The sequence below is a fragment of the Bufo gargarizans genome, chromosome 8 (genome assembly GCF_014858855.1).
Source record: "Bufo gargarizans isolate SCDJY-AF-19 chromosome 8, ASM1485885v1, whole genome shotgun sequence".
Lineage (NCBI taxonomy): Eukaryota > Metazoa > Chordata > Amphibia > Anura > Bufonidae > Bufo > Bufo gargarizans.
Genome location: NC_058087.1, coordinates 40,904,363 through 40,926,908, shown reverse-complemented (window position 1 = coordinate 40,926,908; position 22,546 = coordinate 40,904,363). Strand labels below are relative to the sequence as shown.

Genomic DNA, 22,546 nt, shown 5'->3' with positions numbered 1-22,546 from the left:
GGATACCGAGTGCCTCCCACATCTATATCTTGCATTCTTATCTATTTTCTGCGACCCAGGGGTGAGTCGCATGGGAACAGCAGCACACCACTGTTTCCTATAGGTGCAGCCACTAACCCTTCTATATGATTATATAGGTGTCTGTGTCTTTTCTGTACAATGCGCCAAAAGTCTGAAAAAATACTTTTATTTAAGTGGGTGCACTATGTAAACGATAGTCAAGTGTGCCCCGCCCCTTAGTATTTGATTAAGGCCTCATGCACACGACCGTTGTTTCATTCCGTGTCCATTTTTCTGCAGACCCATTGACTTTCAATGGGTCCGTTGAAAACTCGGCTAATGCACCGTTTGTCATCCACGTCCATTGTTCCAGTCTGTCAAAAAAATATAACCTGTCCTATTTTTTTCACGGAAAACAGTTCGCGGAACCATTCAAGTCAATGAGACCGTGAAAAAACGCAGAGGCACACAAGATTGTCATCCGCGTGTCCATTTTTTTTCTTATAATTTGCATGGCAAACTTTACTTAGACTTTTTTTTTACTTTCCTTCATGTCTGGTGATCCTCCAAAAATAAAGGAAGACACACGGAAACAAAAACGGATCACGGAACAACAGAACCCCATTTTGCGGAACGGAACACAACAACGGTCGTGTGCATGAGGCCTAATAGAAAGTCAAATTCCTTCACTGCTGGGCGCTTGAGCGTAGTATCGCGCATGTGCAGGCTCTCATGTGCGAGTGTCTTATCATTGAGCCTACCTCACAGCGGAGTGGAACAGTGCACGGGCGCTGGCACTGCAGGGACACAGCGCATGCGCAAGACTACGTTTGAGCATCCAGTGGTGAAGGAATTGGAATTCCTATCAATCAAACGGAAAGGGTCGGGCACGCTTGACTTCAAGACACTTGTTTACATAGCGTGGCCAGTTGAAAAAAAGTATTTTATCAGACTTTTGGCGCATTGTATGGAAAATACACAGACACCTTTATAAACACGCTACAGGCTGCAATAAGGTTCTGCTGGCGGTTTAATACGCATTTCCTAGGTGACAGGTTCCCTTTAACCTACAAGAGACACATGGAGCGTTGGAGCAGCAAGTGAGAGAAGTAGAATACTTGTTAACCCCCTGTGCAGCTGCACAGGCGATATGTCGCCCCTCCTTACTCCATTGCAAGCTATATGGCCAGATGCAGGCGTCATTTCCTGCACTATGTGTGAACTATGTGTGAACTATGCCTGACATGCAGGAAGAACTGAATAAATAAACCGGATACATTGCGCTGTTCTCCGGCTCTTGTGACGCTTCCTACGTGTCGGACGCGCTCACTGCGTCTCCCAGAACACCTGCAGCACACACTGACTACTGACTGCGTTACACACTGACGTGACGTCATCACAAAGTCTCAGGCGTCTTTTCTATGCACGGCAACGTTCAAAAAAACGGCTCCGCCCACTAAGTTAATCCAGCCAATCATTGCGTCAGCAACGGAGTAGAGCCTCATGTCATTGGACAGTCGACGCGTTCCAGGGTGGGGCGCCCAACGAAACAGCCGCAGTGACGTCACCGAGGCGTGAGCTGATTGGCTAAGAGCTGCTAGGCTTCTGTGACAAGTTTTTCGGGTCACGCGTGACGTGGTCGTCGTGGGAACCGCAGCAGCAGTCACCCGCGGGCGCTGCCAGGTAGCTATAAAGTCGGGTGAGACGTGGTAGAGGGGAGTTCATAGAGAGTGAAGCATGAATGGTGGTGAGAGGAGGAGACGCAGTCTATAGCAGGGAAGTATTGAGGCTGCTCCTCTGCATGGACTCATACACTGTACTTATAGTTCGGATTTTCTTTTGCAGAAATGTTTAAAAAAATATCCTAAATCCCCTTTATGTTGGCTTTAAAATGTCCGCCCCCTGTCTGTGCAATGCATAGTAACCCATACAGGTAGGGCTGCCACCTTTCCCAACCCAAAATACTGGCCAAGTTAAGCCACACCCCAAATGGGACGTGGGCGTGGCCTAACAGGGTGTTAAAAGGAGTCTGTCACCTACATAACATGTTTTAAGCTGATTCTATAGCTCTGTGGGAGGCAGATCCATAATACTCATGGTACTCGGGTTTATTTTTTCAGAGCCTCCAAAGTGGCAAAAACTAAGTTTTTAGGTAATGCAAATTACCTATTGCAAGTGCCCAGGGGGGCGGAGAGCGTGCTGCAAGTGCCCAGGGGGGCGGAGAGCGTGCTGCAAGTGCCCAGGGGGGCGGAGAGCGTGCTGCAAGTGCCCAGGGGGGGCGGAGAGCGTGCTGCAAGTGCCCAGGGGGGGCGGAGAGCGTGCTGCAAGTGCCCAGGGGGGGCGGAGAGCGTGCTGCAAGTGCCCAGGGGGGGCGGAGAGCGTGCTGCAAGTGCCCAGGGGGGGCGGAGAGCGTGCTGCAAGTGCCCAGGGGGGGCGGAGAGCGTGCTGCAAGTGCCCAGGGGGGGCGGAGAGCGTGCTGCAAGTGCCCAGGGGGGGCGGAGAGCGTGCTGCAAGTGCCCAGGGGGGGCGGAGAGCGTGCTGCAAGTGCCCAGGGGGGGGCGGAGAGCGTGCTGCAAGTGCCCAGGGGGGGGCGGAGAGCGTGCTGCAAGTGCCCAGGGGGGGGCGGAGAGCGTGCTGCAAGTGCCCGGGGGGGGCGGAGAGCGTGCTGCAAGTGCCCGGGGGGGGCGGAGAGCGTGCTGCAAGTGCCCGGGGGGGGCGGAGAGCGTGCTGCAAGTGCCCGGGGGGGGCGGAGAGCGTGCTGCAAGTGCCCGGGGGGGGCGGAGAGCGTGCTGCAAGTGCCCGGGGGGGGGGGGCGGAGAGCGTGCTGCAAGTGCCCGGGGGGGGGGGCGGAGAGCGTGCTGCAAGTGCCCGGGGGGGGGGCGGAGAGCGTGCTGCAAGTGCCCGGGGGGGGGGCGGAGAGCGTGCTGCAAGTGCCCGGGGGGGGCGGAGAGCGTGCTGCAAGTGCCCGGGGGGGGGGCGGAGAGCGTGCTGCAAGTGCCCGGGGGGGGGGGCGGAGAGCGTGCTGCAAGTGCCCGGGGGGGGGGGGCGGAGAGCGTGCTGCAAGTGCCCGGGGGGGGGCGGAGAGCGTGCTGCAAGTGCCTTACTCCTCCACTCTGTCCGGCCAGCCCTTGTTGCATCATTCTCGTCTCCATTCATAATCCAGCGCCTGTGTGCCGGACTGCAGCTCCGTCCCCATTGACTATAATGGGAACGGGGGCGGAGCTCTGGCACAGCAGTGCGTGGCGAAAGGCCGCCGGACTAAAAGTACTGCATGTCGGACTTTTTTGTCCTGCGGCCTCTCACCAATTAGTTTTATTTAACTCCTACAGAACCCTATGATTTTCTTTCTGTTTTCATTTTTCACTCCCTGTTTTCCTGGAGCCATCACTTTTTTTATTTTTCTGTTCACATAGGGTTTTTTTTGTTTTTTTTTTTGTTGGGGGGGAACAAGTTGTACTTTGTAATGGCACCATTTAATAATGCATACAGCAGGGATCAGCAACCAGTCCGGCACTCCAGCTGTTCTGAAACCACAACTCCCAGCATGCTCCGTTTACTTCTATGGGAGGTACAAGAACAGCCAAACAAGTGTGCATGCTGGGAGTTGTAGTTTCACAGCAACTGCAATGTAGTGCAGCGTTCCCTATGCTGTAATACTGTCCTGTTGCCTTCATTCTCCAGGTTGGTACAGCGATACCACGTTTATATCGTTTTTCTCGTGTTTTAATACTACAGAAAATTATTTTTTTTTTTCCCATCAGCATATTCTGACCACATTACTTTTTTTTATAGTTATGTCTGTGGAGCTGTTTGGGGCAGATTTTTTGCAGGGCGATCTATATTTTTTTTAAATACTATTTTGAAATGTGTATGACTTTTTAATCACTTTTTATTCAATTTCTTTGGGTGAAGTGACCGAAAAATAGCAAATCAGTCATTTTGATTATTTTTTTTTTCCCCTGTTATGGCGTATAAATATTTTTATATTTTAATAGCACAGGCATTTTGGTACGAGGGAATGCCATTGATGTTTATATTTTATTGTTTAATTTTATTTATGGAGAAAGGGGATGATTTTGAATATCTGTATTATTTTTTTAAAGTCACCCTAGATTACTGTAATGAGCACTCATTAGATTGCCACCTGCAGGGCTGTGTATGAACTACGGCTCTAAAGGCCCTGGTTTCCTCAGAGAGACTATTGCTTTCAGAGCGAACCAACAGCTTCCCCAATCACTGCGCAGGGGCCATGTTCAAACCCCAGGTTTTTCAATCTGAACATTAAATGTCTGCGATCGGCGTTATCACTGAACTGACGTATTAGTTTCGGGTGTCTGCTGTTCAAAACAGCAGTAACCTGCGAGTGAATGCCATTTTTAAAGACCGGACTTCCACCGTACAGGTATGTTGGAGGTCCAGAAAAGGTTAATGGCGTTGCGCTAATATTTGTGTACATCCACGGGAGCAATTGGAGTCTCGTTCTCTGCTTTCTGCTGCAGATTGTCTTATAAAATATGGATCTTGTTCAAAGACTACAGCTATCAGGGCATGCTGGGAGTTGTAGTATTGCAACAGCTGGAGGGCCGCAGGTTGGACATCCCTGAATGACACTGTTATTCCACTCCTTTATTATTCCTTCCAGAAGTTATAAATGAATTGCTAGCAGTTTGCATTAAAGATGTTACTTGTGGGGGGGTCGCTGCACATTCTAACACTATATAATCAATGCTGCCCGTGGCAGACCGGGCAGAGACACGCCCCAACTGCTAATAATTCATTTATAACTTCTAGCAGGAATAATAAAGGAATGGCACACAGAGCCACAAGAATAGATGTTCCAGAATTGTTATTACATGGGGAATGCAAGTAGTTACTAAAACAGGCATGTCAGGAGCGGTGACAGGTCCTCTTTAATTACAACGTACCCTAAAGCACATGTGTCTAGCACAAGGCCCGTGGCCCGTCGGTGAGGCCCGTAATATGTGTCACTAGTTAGTGCCGCTCACTGCAATGGCAGAGCCCATACTTTTCTCCCACAGCCACATTCTAACGCTTGCGTTAGGACTTTCTGTGCGGGGCTCAAAGGCCTCTTTCACACGGGCGTCATTTTTTTTGCCCGGATAAGAGCCGGGTGCGTTGCGGGAAAATGCGCGATTTTCCCGTGCGAGTGCAAAACATTGTCATGCGTTGCACTCGCGTGAGAAAAATCGCGCATGTTTGGTACCCAAACCCGAACTTCTTCATAGAAGTTCGGGCTTGGGATTGATGTTCTGAAGATTGTATTATTTTCCCTTATAACATGGTTATAAGGGAAAATAATAGCATTCTGAATACAGAATGCATAGTAAACCAGCGCTAGAGGGGTTAAAAAATAATAATTTAACTCACCTTAGTCCACTTGATCGCGAAGCCCGGCATCTCCTTGTGTCTCCTCTGCGCTGAGCGGCTGAACAGGACCTGGGGTGAGCTTCTCCATTAAATACAGGTTAAGGACCTTCGATGACGTCACTCCGGTCATCACATGGTACGTCACATGATCTTTTACCATGGTGATTCACCATGGTAAAAGACCATGTGATGACCGGAGTGACGTCATCAAAGGTCCTTAAGCTCTATTTAATGGAGCAGCTCACCCCAGGTCCTGTTCAGCGCAGAGGAGACACAAGGAGATGCCAGCTTCGCGATCAAGTGGACTAAGGTGAGTTAAATTTTTTTAATTTTTTTTAACCCCTCTAGCGCTGGTTTACTATGCATTCTGTATTCAGAATGCTATTATTTCCCCTTATAACCATGTTATAAGGGAAAATAATAATGATCGGGTCTCCATCCCGATCATCTCCTAGCAACCGTGCGTGCAAATCGCACGGCATCCGTACTTGCTTGCGGATGCCATCCGATTTTCACACACCCCATTCATTTCTATGGGGCCTGCGTCACGTCGAAATCGGACAATATAGAGCATGCTGCGATTTCAACTGAACGCACAAGTGATGCGTTAAAAACAACGTTCATGTGCACAGCCCCATAGAAATGAATGGGTCAGGATTTAGTGCGGGTGCCATACGTTCGCCGCACGGATCGCACCCGCACGGAAAACTCGCCCGTGTGAAAGGGGCCAAAGCGTGCGCCGCCTACCCCATATTGCCACGCTGCTTGGTCCTCCTCCGGCTGGAAAAAGGAGGAGGAGGCAGCACCATCTCAGAACGTGACTAAAGTTAGTATGCTGCTTCTTCTTCTGTATATGTAGCATGCTGGTATAACATGGGCATCTCCTTATATGATTATATATGTACAGCTGGTATAAGTTATACATCTTCTTCTATATACAGGTGAAACTCGAAAAATTTGAATATCGTGCAAAGTTAATTTATTTCAGTAATGTAACTTAAAAGGTGAAACTAATATATGAGATAGACTCATTACATGCAAAGCAAGATATTTCAAGCATTTTTTAGTTATAATTTGGATGATTATGGCTTATAGCTTATAAAAACCCCAAAGTCACAATCTCAGGTCCCCTTTGCTCAGGCGGTATGGATTATTTAGGCCTCTTTCACACTTGCGTTGTCCGGATCCGGCGTGTACTCCACTTGCCGGAATTACACGCCGGATCCGGAAAAACGCAAGTGTACTGAAAGCATTTGAAGACGGATCCGTCTTCAAAATGCTTTCAGTGTTACTATGGCAGCCATGCGCCTGAGGCGCCCTGACGTCACTCTGGAGCGCCCCGGGAGCCGCACGGATGGTAAGTATGCTGCTCCCCCGCTACACTTTACCATGGCTGCCAGGACTTTAGCGTCCCGGCAGCCATGGTAACCACTCTAAAAAAGCTAAACGTCGTATCCGGCAATGCGCCGAAACGACGTTTAGCTTAAGGCCGGATCCGGATCAATGCCTTTCAATGGGCATTCATTCCGGATCCGGCCTTGCGGCAAGTCTTCAGTTTTTTGGGCCGGAGCAAAAAGCGCAGCATGCTGCGGTATTTTCTCCGGCCAAAAAACGTTCCGTTCCGGAACTGAAGACATCCTGATGCATCCTGAACGGCTCACTCCATTCAGAATGCATTAGGATAAAACTGATCAGGATTCTTCTGGCATAGAGCCCCGACGACGGAACTCTATGCCGAAAGAAAAGAACGCAGGTGTGAAAGAGCCCTTAGCTGACTAGAGTGTGACACTTTGAGCCTAGAATCTTGAACCTTTTCACAAAATTCTAATTTTAAGTTGCATTACTGAAATAAATGAACTTTTGGCTGATAATCTAATTTTTCGAGTTTCACCTGTAGTGATATAGAGCATGCTGGTATAACTTGGGCATCTCCTGTATATAATTATATATGTACAGCTGGTTTAAGTTATTTACATCATCTTGTATATAGTGATCTGGACCATGCTGGTATAACCTGGGCATCTCATGTATACTAATATATATGTACAGCTGGTATAAGTTATGAGCCTTCTTGTAAGGAAAAATGAGTTTCACACCCCTGCACGGGGCACACACGGTCATGTGAATGAGCCCTTATTCTGACACATGGCATACAGCTGTAAATTTACGGCCACTTTTTCCAACACGGTTGTGCATGTGAGCCAAAAAGTAGTGCAAGGGCTGATGAAACCTGCAGTAAATGGAGTGGTAAGTCATTTCTGCAAAAAAAAAATTGAATCCCAGTAAACGCTGTTAGGGCCATGACTGCACAAAGCGGATGACATGTTAAGAAATCTCATCCACAGATTTGCAATGCAAAGGGTGAAATATGCAGCGAATCCGCAGTGGAAATTCCACCCTGTGTGACCGTACCCCTAGGCCTGACCTGTCTGTGCTTCCGATGCTGCTCCGTTCCCGACCGCCTCAGCACTCGCAGCAGCTTGAATGGTATCTCACCGGTGTAACGTAGCGTTCAAGCCGCTGAGGTCTGTGATTGGCCGCAGTTGTCACCTAAGCCTTTTCCTGGTTCTGCAGGGACGGGAAGCAGCTGGGGACGGAGTGGCGGTAGGACAGCAGACAGTTCAGGGAACAGGGGAGAACCTCAGGAATCTTCAGCTCCAAGGCTGGAAAACCCCTTTAATTAGAGGCTGATCCACAACATAGTGGATATCTATTACATCAGGTCCGGTTGGGGTCCTTCTGCTGGGAACACCACGGGTTGCAAGAGCACAGGGTACTGGGACCCCAAAATCAATGGAGCGGCTGCTCAAGCATGTGCCGTATTACCTCATTCATTCTTTATGGCACAGTTGGTGACCGGCTAGTACAGCACCCGGCTACTTCCTACAGAGTGGGGAATCGAGCGGCACTGCGCATACCCCACCAGTCACTCCATTCATTTGGGGGGGAGGCGCTGTTCTCGTGGTAGGTGGGGTCCCAACAGACTTCCACCAGTTATCTTATATTCTGTGTATAGGGGATAACTTGATGTGACTCGATTGCCCCTTTAATGTCCCATACATGATACATGTTGGTGATCCCTTTAATCTGTATATAACATACAGTCTATGCCTGTTATTTCTGATTATGCTGATCTTGTTGATTTTGTCTATTGACAGAATTCAATATGGGAGACGTAGAGAAAGGAAGGAAGATTTTTGTTATGAAGTGTGCGCAGTGCCACACCATAAATAAGGATGGAAAACACAAGACGGGACCAAACTTATGGGGACTGTTTGGTCGTAAAACTGGCCAGGCTCCAGGGTTCTCTTACACAGAAGCAAACAAAAGCAAAGGTGAGATACAAATGGAAATACCTATTCACTGACTTGTAATTGCAGGAGATTTTAGATCAAAGGGAAATTAAAGGGCGACTGTACTTTCACACCATTTCACTTTATAGAAAATGGTGTCACTAGCAAATTTCTAAATCGCTTCATTTAAAAAATATGCTGCATCCACCTGGAATAAAGGTGTAAAGCTATGGCCGCTAAGGGTCAGAGGAACCGAAAAATGAAGAAAAAAGTGGTTCCTGTGCTTGAGTTGCCTGGGTCCCTTCTATAGGCGATATTTACATAGTCCCCGGCACCCGTGTCCCTCCGGATTCCTGCACGGTCACCACTGCATCTCCCCGTCAGATTGATCAAAATATCCGGCATCGTGGGGATCAGCCGATAGCAGGCCGCGATGGTAACCAGCCTCCCTAGTGTCACCTGCGGTGCTAGGGAGGCTGACGTCGTGGCCTGCTAGTGGTTGCTTCCCCTGTTGCCAAATGATTTGATCCGCCTGACTGTTAGATGCAGTGGTGGCCGTGCAGGGTTCTGGAGGGACGCGGGTGCCGGGGACTGGGTCAGTATTGTCTGTAGGAGGGACCCGGGCATTGTGGGGGGTATTTGTACTATTGGATAAGCCCTTTAAGGGTCAGTAAGTTTTCATAAAACCTTTTCATATGAAATGGTGGGGGTCTGAGCGCTGAGATCCCCACGGATCCTTAGAACGAGTAGAGAGAAGCGCCCACATATCGCTCTCGCTGCAGAGGACGGAATCGGTATCGGCTCCTAGACTTTGTCCTGCAGCAAGGAGAGTGAGCACGGTATGCAAGCCGCCTATCTATTCTTCTGTTCTTTTTGTGTTCTCACAGGCATTGTTTGGGGAGAAGAAACTCTTCTTGAATATCTGGCAAACCCAAAGAAGTTTATTCCAGGAACCAAGATGATTTTTATTGGTATCAAAAGCAAAACCGATCGCTTAGATCTTATTGCATATTTAAAGAAAGCGACGTCGGAGTGAGGAGTTTGGAGCAGTACACGCTCATGGATCCTGTCATTGTGAACGTTTACTACGTGTCTGAAGAATGATAATGAGGAGCAGAGACATAGCTGGGTCTTGGGCTCACACAGCGAGGTGGTGCCATGTTGGTCTCAAGTCTTTTCTTTTAGAGATGGAAGGAGACCACATTGTGTGCATCTAGGGTTAATGCTGTGTGACTTAAGGAATGTGTCATTGATAACATATTTATGGAACTGTGATTTTATGTCGGATTTATATGGTAGTATGACTACAAAGAAATCAGTTTTTATTGTGTGCTTTATTCATTCACCGTTCCTTATGCAGCAGAGAATCACTATTTAGTCCCTGCCCAGTATTTAGACCCTGTCCTGAAGATAGGCGATTACTAGCTGATTGGCAGGCGCCTGACACCCTGCACCTCTGCCAATTAGCTGTTTGGCAATAGCTCAAGTGCTGGAAGTAGTCGGCCCCGTCTGCTTAGTAGTGGACTGAGCTCGTCACTGCAGCACTTCAGTGTAAAGAACACAGAGGTCTTTGCTTCCAGCACTGGAGCTATGGTCAAACAGCTGATCTTCTGGGTGATGACCCCCGCTGACCAGCTAGCCATGACCTATCCTGAGGATAGGCCATCATTTAATAAAAGGTTGACGCCCCCTTTAAAAGGGGGTTGTTTGCCAATTGCTTATCATATTTGTTGGTTAGATAATAAAAAGTGAACAATGTTTGTCATTTACACGCTGTTAAAGGGGTTTTCCGAGATATTTTTACCAATGATCTATCCTCTGAATCCCAGCCGATCAGCTGTTGGAGAAGGCGCTGGTGCCGCGGCCTTCTCGCAACTTTTCCTAGGCTGTGCCATGTCGCGTTCAATCAGTCTCATGGCCTAGGCGCAGCTAAACTCATTGAAGTGAATGGGGCTGTGCAGCCATACGAAGCACAGCCGCTATCAAATGGACGACGCTGTGCTTGGTGAGCTGAGAGAAGGCCGCAGTGCTGCTGCAAGCGCCAGTGTCTTCTCAGACAGCTGATTGGTGGGGGTCTTGGGTATCGGACCCCCACCGATCAGATACTGATGACCTAGCCAGAGGATGGCACCATCTGCTGTAAAAAATGTATAGCATTGTACATGTCCGATTAAGGAGTCGGACGCTGCTGGACGCATACTTATTCCTGCAGCCAGGTCCTTGATGATGCTCAGTTCACCACAGAGCAGCTAGTAGAAGTAGTATCTGTCCTGGTTAGCAGGCAAGGACAAGAGCTTCTGCAGTAGCGGTATAGGTGAATAGACTTTCTGCAAGGGGAATAAGATAGGACTATATTGTCAGCTGCCAGAGGGGAAGGGGACTGATTCTGGCCGGAGCTCACCCCCCAGCAGGGCAGATAAGAGATATCACCAAGGGAGACACATGGAAGCAAAAAGAAAAATATGTTACTAGCAGTTTTAATATTTGCAGTACAGATTTTAAAGCAGCCATTAACAGTCTTTCAGGGCTATTGCTATGAGTTATGAATCATACATTTATTTAAATGATTGATTTATGGGATAAGAATGGTTTTACACTACATCTTATTTCAAAATAGTACATTTCTCTTTACATATTTTTGTAGTAAAAAAAAAAGTTACGGATAGATCTTATATACTGACCAGTAGGGATTTCTAAAAATGTCTCATACATTTCTCTATAGGGAAAAAAATATCTTAAAAAAAAAATTAATAAACAACCCCACAAAAAACTCTAAGGCCTCTTTCACACGGGCGTTAGTTTTTTTGCCCGGATAAGAGCCGGGTGCGTTGCGGGAAAATGCGCGATTTTCCCGCGTGAGTGCAAAACATTGTCATGCATTGCACTCGCGTGAGAAAAATCGCGCATGTTTGGTACCCAAACCCGAACTTCTTCACAGAAGTTCGGGCTTGGGATTGATGTTCTGAAGATTGTATTATTTTCCCTTATAACATGGTTATAAGGGAAAATAATAGCATTCTGAATACAGAATGCATAGTAAAACGGCGCTAGAGGGGTTAAAAAAATAATAATTTAACTCACCTTAGTCCACTTGATCGCGAAGCCGGCATCTCCTTGTGTCTCCTCTGCGCTGAACAGGACCTGGGGTGAGCTGCTCCATTAAATACCGGTTAAGGACCTTCGATGACGTCACTCTGGTCATCACATGGTACGTCACATGATCTTTTACCATGGTGATTCACCATGGTAAAAGACCATGTGATGACCGGAGTCACGTCATCAAAGGTCCTTAATCTCTATTTAATGCAGCAGCTCACCCCAGGTCCTGTTCAGCGCAGAGGAGACACAAGGAGATGCCGGCTTCGCGATCAAGTGGACTAAGGTGAGTTAAATTATTATTTTTTTAACCCCTCTAGCGCCGTTTTACTATGCATTCTGTATTCAGAATGCTATTATTTTCCCTTATAACCATGTTATAAGGGAAAATAATAATGATCGGGTCTCCATCCCGATCGTCTCCTAGCAACTGTGCGTGAAAATCGCACCGCATCAGCACTTGCTTGCGGATGCTATGCGATTTTCACGCTTCCCATTCACTTCTATGGGGCCTGCGTCGCGTGAAAATCGGACAATATAGAGCATGCTGCGATTTTCACTCAACGCACAAGTGATGCGTGAAAATCACCGCTCATGTGCACAGCCCCATAGAAATGAATGGGTCAGGATTCAGTGCGGGTGCAATACGTTCACCGCATGCATCGCACCTGCACGGAAAACTCGCCCGTGTGAAAGGGGCCTAAAACACATGAATTTTCTAGCTTTCAAGAAAAAAATGTAGTGTGGCAGCACCTTAAAGGGGCTCTGCAGTTTGATACTAGTTGTGACGTCACTGGGCCTGCGGTAAACAGCGAGAAGGCCGCGGCGCTATTGCCAGCAATGCTGTCTTCTCAAACAGCTGATTGGCAGGGGTCCCGGGTGTTGGACCCCCGCCGATCAGATGCTGATGATCTATCCAGAAGATGGATCATCAGTTTAAAAAAACTGCAGAACCCCTTTAAGGTGGCCTTCACATCACTGTTACTTTTTCCTTTCTTTTGATCTGTCAGATTTCTTTTGAGCCATTTCTGTCAGAGATCCGTTATTTCAGATGGAAAAAAAAGTCCTGCATTCAGGATCTGTTTGTTTTGTTTTATTTTTATTTATATACAGGATCTGTTCTTTTTCTTTATTTTTCTGTTGTTCTAACAGATCAAAAGAAGAGAAACATTGCTTTGTTTTGAACTCCCCCAACTTGTTTAAAGGGGTTGTTTGGTTTCAGAGCTGAACCCAGACATATCCCCTTCTTCCCCCAGAGCCTCTGATGCTCTCCCTTGCCCTGCGCTGAATCGTGCAGGGAAAGGGCTTTTTTTTTTTTTTTTTAGCAGATCAGGTGACGTACCAGGTCTCACCATGGGAATCCTATGCGGAGGCTCCCACCTAGCAGTGTTCCTGGTGACGTCACCGGCACTAATGGGCGAGCTTTAGCGCTGCCCTAGCCTGTAAAAATATAAACAAAACAGCCCTTTTACTGCTCAATGCAGGGCAAGGGAGAGCATCAAATTATGAAATGCTCCACTCAAAGGGGCTCCCTGGGTGAGGAAGGGGATATGTCTGGGTTCAGCTCTGTGTCCCATCCTGCTATGGATGCGGACCCATTGACTTGAATCTGCAAGATACATGTCCTAACTTTTGCAGTATGGAGGCATAAATTGGAAGCCCACGGAAACACTACGAAGCGTTTCTGTGGGCTTTCAGGTTCGTGCCTCTGCACTGCAAAAAGTAAGACATGCCCTATCTTTTGCTGTATCTTGTGGATCGTAGACCCATTCAAGTCAATGGGTCTGCATCTGCAGCACGGAGTGCACACGGCCAGTACCCTCGCTTGCAGACTGCTTTTTGGAGTCAATAAGGCAGAGCTGCAGTACCCCACACAACCTGTGGACAGGTGTGCTGTTTTCGGAAGAAAGCAGCCATGTTTTTCCAAACCTGGACGACTTCTTTAATAAGTTTAAAACCTCAAAATTGTGCCATTAAAAAAATGCAACTCCTCCTGCAAAAATAAATAAATACAACAATGTCAACAACAAAAACAATAAAAAGTGATCGCTTTCTGAATGCAACAATAAAAACATAAAAAAAAAATCCTGCATCCTTAAAGGGGTTGTCTCACTTTAGCAAATAGCATTTATCATGTAGAGAAAGTTAATACAAGGCACTTACTAATGTATTGTGATTATCCATATTCCTTTACTGCTTCACTACACATTATACCCTGCTTGTTTCCATGGTTACAACCACCCTGCAACCCAGCAGCGGCGGCCTATGTGTACTCCTGCGGTCTGGGCCACCAGGGAAGCTGGCACTTTTGTCAATAGTGTGCAAGCACGACCACCACTGATGGATTGCAGGGTGGTCGCAACCATGAAAACAAGCAGTGTATAACGTGAAGGAAATATGAATCCAGCCAGCAATGGAGGCAATATGGACAATACATACATTAGTAAGTGTCCTGTATTAATTTTCTCTACATCATAAATGCCATTTGCTGAAGTGACACAACCCCTTTAAGGCCAAAATAAGCCATGCCCTTAAGGGGTTATGTAATAAACAAACCTGCCCCCTCCGTCACTACTATAAGAAAGTGCTGAATTATTGAATGGTAATTAGGAAGAGCGGGCTGGTAATGGGGCAGGTGGGTGCAGTTCACTTGAAATGCAATAAACAGGCAATGTTAGATTTGTCACTGGTCTCATTACTAGGGGTAGCGTCTGAAATATTTATTATTATCCTGGACCTAGTAATATAAATGTCACAGGGACTAATGGTATTGTAATAAACCCCACCAGGCTCTGTAGGTTGTGCAAAATAACTACAACATTTTAACTTGGAAACCGCTGCATTATTATTTGCTGAACTGTGTCCTTTATTGCAAAACCTGAATGTATAGTATTGATCAGCGAGACCAAACGCCTAGAATATCGATTGTCCGAGTAAATATTTAAAGGGATATTCCCACCTGTCCACACTATATGACTGATAGGTAAAAGGCCCACTTCTGGACCTGCACCTCTCTCCTTAAGGCTTATTGCTCACGAACGGGTGCGCCCCGTGGCCGTATGGCGGACCCGCAATACACGGGCACCGTTCCGTGTGCATTCCGCATCATGGATGCAGACCCATTCACTTCAATGGGTCCGCAAATCCGGAGATGCGGAACGGAACCCTACAAAAGCACTACGGAGTGCTTCCATGGGGTTCTGTTCCGCAAAAAGATAGGACATGTTCTATCTTTTTGCGGAACGGCCGGATCGCGGAACCATTAAAGTGAATGGGTCCACGATTCGCTGCGGCGGCCCCACGGTGGGTGTTCGAGCATTGCGGCCTGCAGCACAGCCACGGGGCGCACACCTTCTTGTGCAAGAGGCCTAAAGGAGTTGTCTCACGTCAGCAAATGGCATTATCATGAAAGTTTATATAAAGCATTTACTAATGTATTGTGATTGTCCATATTGCCTCCTTTGCTGGCTGGATTCATTACTCACTGCTCGTATCCAGGGGTTACGAGCATACCCTGCAATCTAGCAGTGGTGGCCATGCTTGGAGACTAAAAAGATTCATTGAGTGGCTTAATATGCACCTTGTCTTGGCAAGCAGAAGCCTGTCCATATTGCCTCCTTTGCTGGCTGGATTTGTTTTCCCATCACATTATACACTGCTCATTTCCACGTTTGCTACCACCCTGCAATCCATCAGCGGTGGTGGTCGTGCTTGCACACTATAGGAAAATGCATTGGCCTATGCACACTCCCACAGTCCTGGCCAACAGAGAGGCCGAAGCTTTTCCTATAGTGTGCAACCATGACCACTGTTGCTGAACTGCAGGGTGGTCGTACCCGTGGAAACAAGCAGTGTATAATGTAATGGGAAAATGAATCAAGCCAGCAAAGGAGGCAATATGGAGAATCACAATACATTAGTAAGTGCTTTGTATTTACTTTGTCCACATAATGAATGCCATTTGCTGAAGTGACATAACCCTTTAATGTGGGTTTCTGACCCCGTCCTACCAGGTGAGCGGGCCACTGACCACCACATCATAAGTGCTGAATGGGAGGGCATGACACACGTGCACATCTCTCTTCATTCATGTTTGCTCAACTGTTTCCGTAACTCCTTTAGAAGTGAATGGAGAGTGGTGTGCATGGCCATCTCTGTAGCTACATTTATGAACCTTTTTACACTAGTTTTTGGCATAAATACCATGTGGTCCGTGGGTCATCCACATTTTTTGCAGACCTATTGACTTCAATTTTTTTTTGGCGGAACAAACATCCAGATGCGGAAAGCATGCGGATGATCCGTGTGCTTTCTGCATCCCACGTCTGTTTCACAAGAAGATAGCACATGTCCAACCCATTGAAGTAAAAAAATGTGGATGCAGCACGGACGGTATCCGTAATTTGTGGACGGCAAAAGGTGTATTTTGAATGGCGAAAAAATATTCACATCAATTCAATGTACACAAATCTTAACTTTATGTCATTAAACTCTATTAAAGGGGTTCTGCACTTTGTTTTTTTTTAAATCAGATCATTTTTTATTGAACATTTTACAGTGTAACTACACGTTTCATCACAGTACGTACAAGGATGACATAGAGACATATTGTCCACATGGCTAATAACAAACAGGACACCAGACTATGTGTAGTAATCAAGTTTCAATCCAACCCCCCCCCCACCCCTCCCATCCCACCCCACCCTAACCTGCAAAATACAAAAGGCACATTGTTAAACAGTTCTATTCAGACGCCGAAACGACAGCCATGGCTCCCACAATTTTTCAAATTTCGCTGGGCATCCACGCTTCTGGTATACCATCCGTTCATAACTCAGCATCACGTCAACCGCACTTAAAAATTCGCCTAGAATTGGCGGTGCTGTCTGTATCCAATGTAGGGCAATTAATTTTCTAGCAACATACAACACTCTACCTATAGCTACTTTATGCACCTGACCGGTGGCCAATTCAGAGACATACCCCAACACACACACCTTCGGGTCAGAGGGAATTCGAACTTTGTAAACGTCCTGTGTTGTCTGACGTACCATCTCCCAGTACCTCCCCAACCTCTCGCACGTCCACATCATATGCATCAAATCTGCAGACACTACAGAGCATCTTGGACACTCATCCGTGGGTCTAAACCCTATACGGAACAAAAAAACCGGTGTTTTGTAGACTCTATGGACAATAAACAGCTGCGAGAGTTTACGCCCTTCACTCAAGGAAGAGAGAGGTATCGCCTCTAGTATGTCAGACCACTGGTCGTCAGTTAATCCGCCAACATCTTTCTCCCATTTACTTTTAGCCGCAAGCGGGTGTGACAATAGAAACTTATCAAGCAGCATCTTGTATATACAGGAAATCATACCTCTCCTCGCCCCCCCTGGACAGAATCTGGTGCAATGCAGCATCTCTCCCCGCCACCACAGTTACACCTTTAAATGTGGAGTTGTATGCATGTCTCACCTGAAGGTACTTATAAAAGTGAGTTCTAGGCAGTTCATACTTCTCCTGAAATCTGGCAAATGACATGAACTTCTTTTCCTCTAAAAGATGTCCCAGCCTCAGAATACCCTTCCTTTTCCATGCCCCAAACTCAGACAGGGAGAGGAATTCCGGCAGCACGGGATTATCCCACAGTGGAGTGTATTCCGTATTGCCGAAAACCCCCCTCAGGAGCTTGACCTTACTCCACACGGACTGCATCAAGTGTCCCAAATCACCCAACGGACCACTCCTCCCAGCCCCCCCAGTCTCAAGGAGTAGCAGTAAGTCACTAGAGGACAAGCAATGCTGAAACAACTGACACGACATCTCACTCAACTCCAATTCCATCCACCCCTTAAAATGTTGGCACTGTGCCGCCAGGAAGTACACCCAGGGGTTTGGCACTGCAAGGCCCCCTTCCGTTTTAGGATATTGCAACGTTTCCAGCTTAATTCTCGGTTGCCCCTTCCGCCATATGAGCCCCCTGAAAATAGCATTGATTGGGACAAATTTGGACTTTGACAGCCAGACCGGGGAGTTATGTAGAACATAGAGTAGCTGGGGCATCAACACCATTTTAATGAGATTAGCTCTTCCCGCCACTGACAGAAATAATTTACACCATGCCTTAGTTTTGTTACGAAATTTAATAACCAGCGGGTCAAAATTAAGGCGCCCAAAATCTCGGATTCTCGGGGATATATGGATACCCAAGTACTTAAAGGTCGCTACACATGGAATACTTCTGTCTCGCACTGTCTGTGATTGCACCTGCCCGTCAAGCAGCATAATCGCCGACTTACTCCAGTTGATAGACAGACCCGACAGGTCCCTGAAGCAATCAATGATTTTCATAGCCGCTTCCAACGATGGACCAGTATCCCCCAGAAAGAGCAAAGTGTCGTCTGCATACATCGCCACTTTATTATTAACTGTCCCATATTTGAACCCCCGAATGTCCGTTGATTTCCGAATCGCTGCGGCTAATGGCTCAATCGCAACTGCAAATAGCAGAGGCGACAACGGGCACCCCTGTCTAGTACCCCGGCCCAGGCAGAACTTGGGGGACACCCCTCCATTCGCCCTGACACACGCTTTGGGTTTAGAGTATAGCACCCGGACCCAGGAAATATACTCATCTCCAAATCCCATATACGCCATAACTCTCCACAGGAATCGCCACTCAATGCTGTCAAAGGCCTTGGCCGCATCTAAAGAAAGGATGGCTCTATCTCCAACATTATCAGCTGGAAGTTGAATACTGGCAAACACTCTTCTAATATTAATTGACGTTGACTTCTGAGGCATAAAGCCAGTCTGGTCAGAATGTATGATAGACAAAATCACTTTAGACAGACGCATGGCCAAGACCTTTGCAAGCAACTTAACATCAGCGGAGAGCAACGATATCGGTCTATATGAGTCAGGGAGAGAGTGATCCTTGTCCGGCTTAGGAATGACTACTATTACCGCCTCCTGCATGGTCTGAGGCAACTCCCCCCTCTCCTTGGAATAATTGAATACCTTCAGAAGTTCCGGGAGCAGCACTTCCGCAAAGGACTTATATACTTCCGCCGGAAGCCCATCCAAACCCGGAGCCTTGTCATTAGCCATAGCAGCTAATGCCGCCCTCAATTCTTCCAACTCAATCGGCTCCTCTAATCGCATCCTGTCTTCCCTGGAAAGCTTAGGGAGACTTAATGTAGCTAAAAAGGCGTCAATATCCTCATCCGAGCATGTCACCCTAGAAGTATACAGAGAGGAATAAAAATCGTTCAGTATATTCAAAATGGTATCCGTATCACGCCTGAGGACGCCACCAGCATCCAACAGGCCAGATATACATTGTGACCCTTGCTGCGCTTTTGCGATAACCGAGAGCATATGGCCTACACTCTCACCTTCAGTAAAAAATTGCTGCTTGTAAAACAGCCGTTTCCTCTCTGCTACCTCCAAAAGGTGACACCTCAACTCCTCCTGCCTAGCCTTCAAGGCATTACTTGTCACGATAGAAGGATCTAACACAAAAGCTTCCTCCGCTATCTTCACATTATCCTGTTTCTGCCGATCAAGCTCTCTAGATTTAGATTTAATCCGACTGATTGATTTAATAAAGGATCCTCTGAGGAAGGCCTTCATTGCATCCCAGACGACTGACGGAGACGCAGTCCCTTAATTTATACCAAAATATTCCCTAAGGGATTGAAGCATAGCAGACGGCTCACCCATCAGTTTTAACCAAAAGGCATTCAATCGCCAGCATCTAACCCCCGGCCTGGCTGTCACAGAGATGTCAAGCTCGATGCTAAATAAGGAGTGGTCAGATAGGGCCCTAGAAAGATACTCTGAGTTCTGTACATACGGGAACATATGAGCATTTACCAGACCCAGATCTATACGCGACAGGGAGCCATAAGTCGAGGAGCAACACGAGTATTTCCTGTCCAGGGGGTGGGTCTCTCTCCATACATCCATCAGACCTAGTTCCCTCAGTATTCTTGCCAACAAGGTTTCACCCGTATTTCTATCACTAGGTGTGATCTGGCATCTATCAAGCGAGCTATCAAGTACACTATTAAAATCTCCCACTATCAACATTGGCAGTTCAGAAAATTCTGCCACAAACTCCATAAGTTTCCTTAAAGGCACCGAGGAAAACGGTGGGGGTATATAGATTGTCGCTAACACCATTCTTATCCCTTGGACCACACAATGCATTCCTATAAACCTTCCCTCTTCATCCACACATTCCCTGAGACATTCAAATATGATATTCTTATGAACTAGGATACTAACCCCCCTGGAATGCGAGGAGAAGACGGAATGCACAGAATAACCCAGCCACGGCTTTTGCATGACATGCATAGATTGTTTGGTCACATGCGTTTCTTGCAAGCATATTATTGCCGTCTGATATCTAGATAGGTACCGGAACAGACCGTGTCTCTTTGTAGCATCCGCCATTCCCCTCACATTCCAGCTAAGTATTCTCGTAACAGGTCCCATAAGAATGTATACAGATATAAAAGTACATTTGAGAGCTACACCTTTCCAACCTCCAACAGCTGCAGGAAAAAACACCGTTAATCATCAGATTACAGACTCCCATCTCTTCCCTATTTTCCCCCCTGACAGAACATACAAGGACTGTACGTTTCAGCATTCTAGAACTGCCAACAATAGCACCTTTGACAGTATTAACCCCCGCTAATCCCTTCCCCCCTCCCTCCCCCCACCCAACCATCCCTCCCCAGACAATAAACATATGCAGCATAAGTAGATTCAGTAATGAACTCGGGGCCAACATTGTGAACCTGGCCCAACAGCGCCTGAAGCAGCACAGCATCCAGCACGATACCGTACACAGGCACATTAGGAAGGTGGGGAGCAACCTCGGGCGTATGCTCTACCCACAAGATGTCTCCAGCAACCGGCTAAAGACAAACGAAAATGACCACAATGGTGGGTGGACAGTCCCAGGGACTTCAAAACTTCAACCAGGAGCAGGAATGTCCAACAGTCTCAGGTGTCTGTTGAAGGGATCCGAAGGCGACGCTCATTTTGATCCAGCCACTTGACCGCAGCATCCGAGTCCTCAAAGAACACCGCGGATCCAAACGCCACCACCCTGAGCCTGGCCGGGAACATCATGGAGTACTGTACTTGCAAATCTCTCAGCCTCCGTTTAATCTCCACAAAGCGAGCTCTCTTTTTCTGTACATCCAATGAATAGTCAGGGAACAGAGACACCTGAACTCCATTGATTTTTAAATCAGGATGAGACCTTGCAGCCCTCAGTATAGTGTCTCTGTCTCGATAGTGCAGGATCTTAGCCAGTATTGGGCGCGGCGGACGTCCTGGCGGTAAAGGCCTGGTGGGGACCCTATGCGCTCGTTCAACAGCGTAAAGTGCAGAGAGACCTCTATCACGGAATTTTTCCGCGAACCATTTCTCAATAAATTCAGTGGCCTCTGGGCCCTCAGACTTCTCAGGGATGCCCACCAGCCTTATATTATTGCGGCGACAGCGGTTTTCGAGGTCGTCGGTTTTAGCGTAGAGCGCCGCTATATCCTTTGACGCAGCCCGGCTCTCCCTTTGTAGGGTAACAGCCCCATCTTCCAGATCCGAGACCCTCCTCTCCACTTCTGAGGTGCGTTCAGCCACCTTATGCAGGTCATGACGGATAATGGACATGTCCGCTTTTAGACTTCCAATATTAATATTCATATTCTGGAGGGTGGCGTTGCAGCTAGCAATAGCTGCCATCACATCTTTCAAAGTAGGTTCAGGAGCATTGATTACTGGCAGACACTTTTCAGTGCTGCACAGGCTAGCACTCGCCCCCTCCCCATGCTGCACTGGGGATTGCTGACCATCTTTACAGGGGCCATCCTGCTCCCCTGAGCCTTCCTCCACTTGTGACAGGGTGCCCTCTCCTTCTCCCCATACATGGCTGGGGAACTGGTGTGACTTGTGAGCGAAGCGCTCCAGCCGCGCTGCCGCTCCCTGACTCACCGCCGCCCCCAGGTCAGGCCACTCTTCCTCCTCGGCGCCATCTTGGGATCGTGCCTCTCTGTCCTGTCGGCTCGGCGTTTTGCCTCTCTTTGCAGGCATGATGGAATCTCTCCACACCGGACCGCTTCCTGGGTATGTCCTCCGCTCCTCTGGATGTTTGACAGGTATTTCGCCACCGTTATAGCAATTGTAGACAGGATGCTTGCCGGAGCTAGTGCGGCGTGCGTCCTACTCCATGCGCCGCTAGGCTCCGCCCCCCTGCACTTTGTTTTAACTGATGATCTATCCTCTGGATAGATCATCCGCTTCTGATCGGCGGGGGTCCGACAACCGGAACCCCCGCTGATCAGCTGTTTGAGAAGGCAGCGGCGCTCCAGCAGCACCGCAGCCTTCTCACTGTTTAGCCGCGCCTGCGCTATTTGATACTAGTTGTGACGTCACTGGGCCAGCGGTAAACAGTGAGAAGGCTGCGGTGCTGCTGGAGCGCCGCTGCCTTCTCAAACAGCTGATCAGCGGGGGTCCCAGGTGTCGGACCCCCGCCGATCAGAAGCTGATGATCTATCTAGAGGATAGTGCAGAACCCCTTTAATCCTATTTCTGATTAACCAGTGGCATCTGCAATCCCTGCCAGGTACTGTGCAGAGGATCACACCAAAGCCAGGACTGGATAAAAAGAGCTTTCTTACACAGTGTGCGCTTTTATAAATTCATCTATTTGTTTCGGTTTTATGCCATGCAAGAATAATGCTGTCTTAACC

General features: G+C 47.7%; 1 protein-coding gene across 2 annotated transcripts; it reads left to right on the top strand.

The window, feature by feature from the left end:
* The first annotated feature begins 1,563 nt into the window (after positions 1 to 1,563).
* Positions 1,564 to 11,509, top strand: LOC122945098 (cytochrome c, somatic B). Of its 2 annotated transcripts, none has more exons than XM_044303962.1 (3): positions 1,564 to 1,683; positions 8,547 to 8,723; positions 9,569 to 11,509. In XM_044303962.1, exons 2-3 carry the CDS (start codon positions 8,555 to 8,557, stop codon positions 9,715 to 9,717), a joined length of 318 nt encoding a protein of 105 aa, XP_044159897.1. In that variant the 5' UTR covers positions 1,564 to 1,683; positions 8,547 to 8,554; the 3' UTR covers positions 9,718 to 11,509. The 2 variants fall into 2 exon arrangements, with proteins under 2 accessions (XP_044159897.1, XP_044159898.1); XM_044303963.1 differs by having other exon boundaries at positions 1,627 to 1,699.
* Positions 11,510 to 22,546: the final 11,037 nt, after the last annotated feature.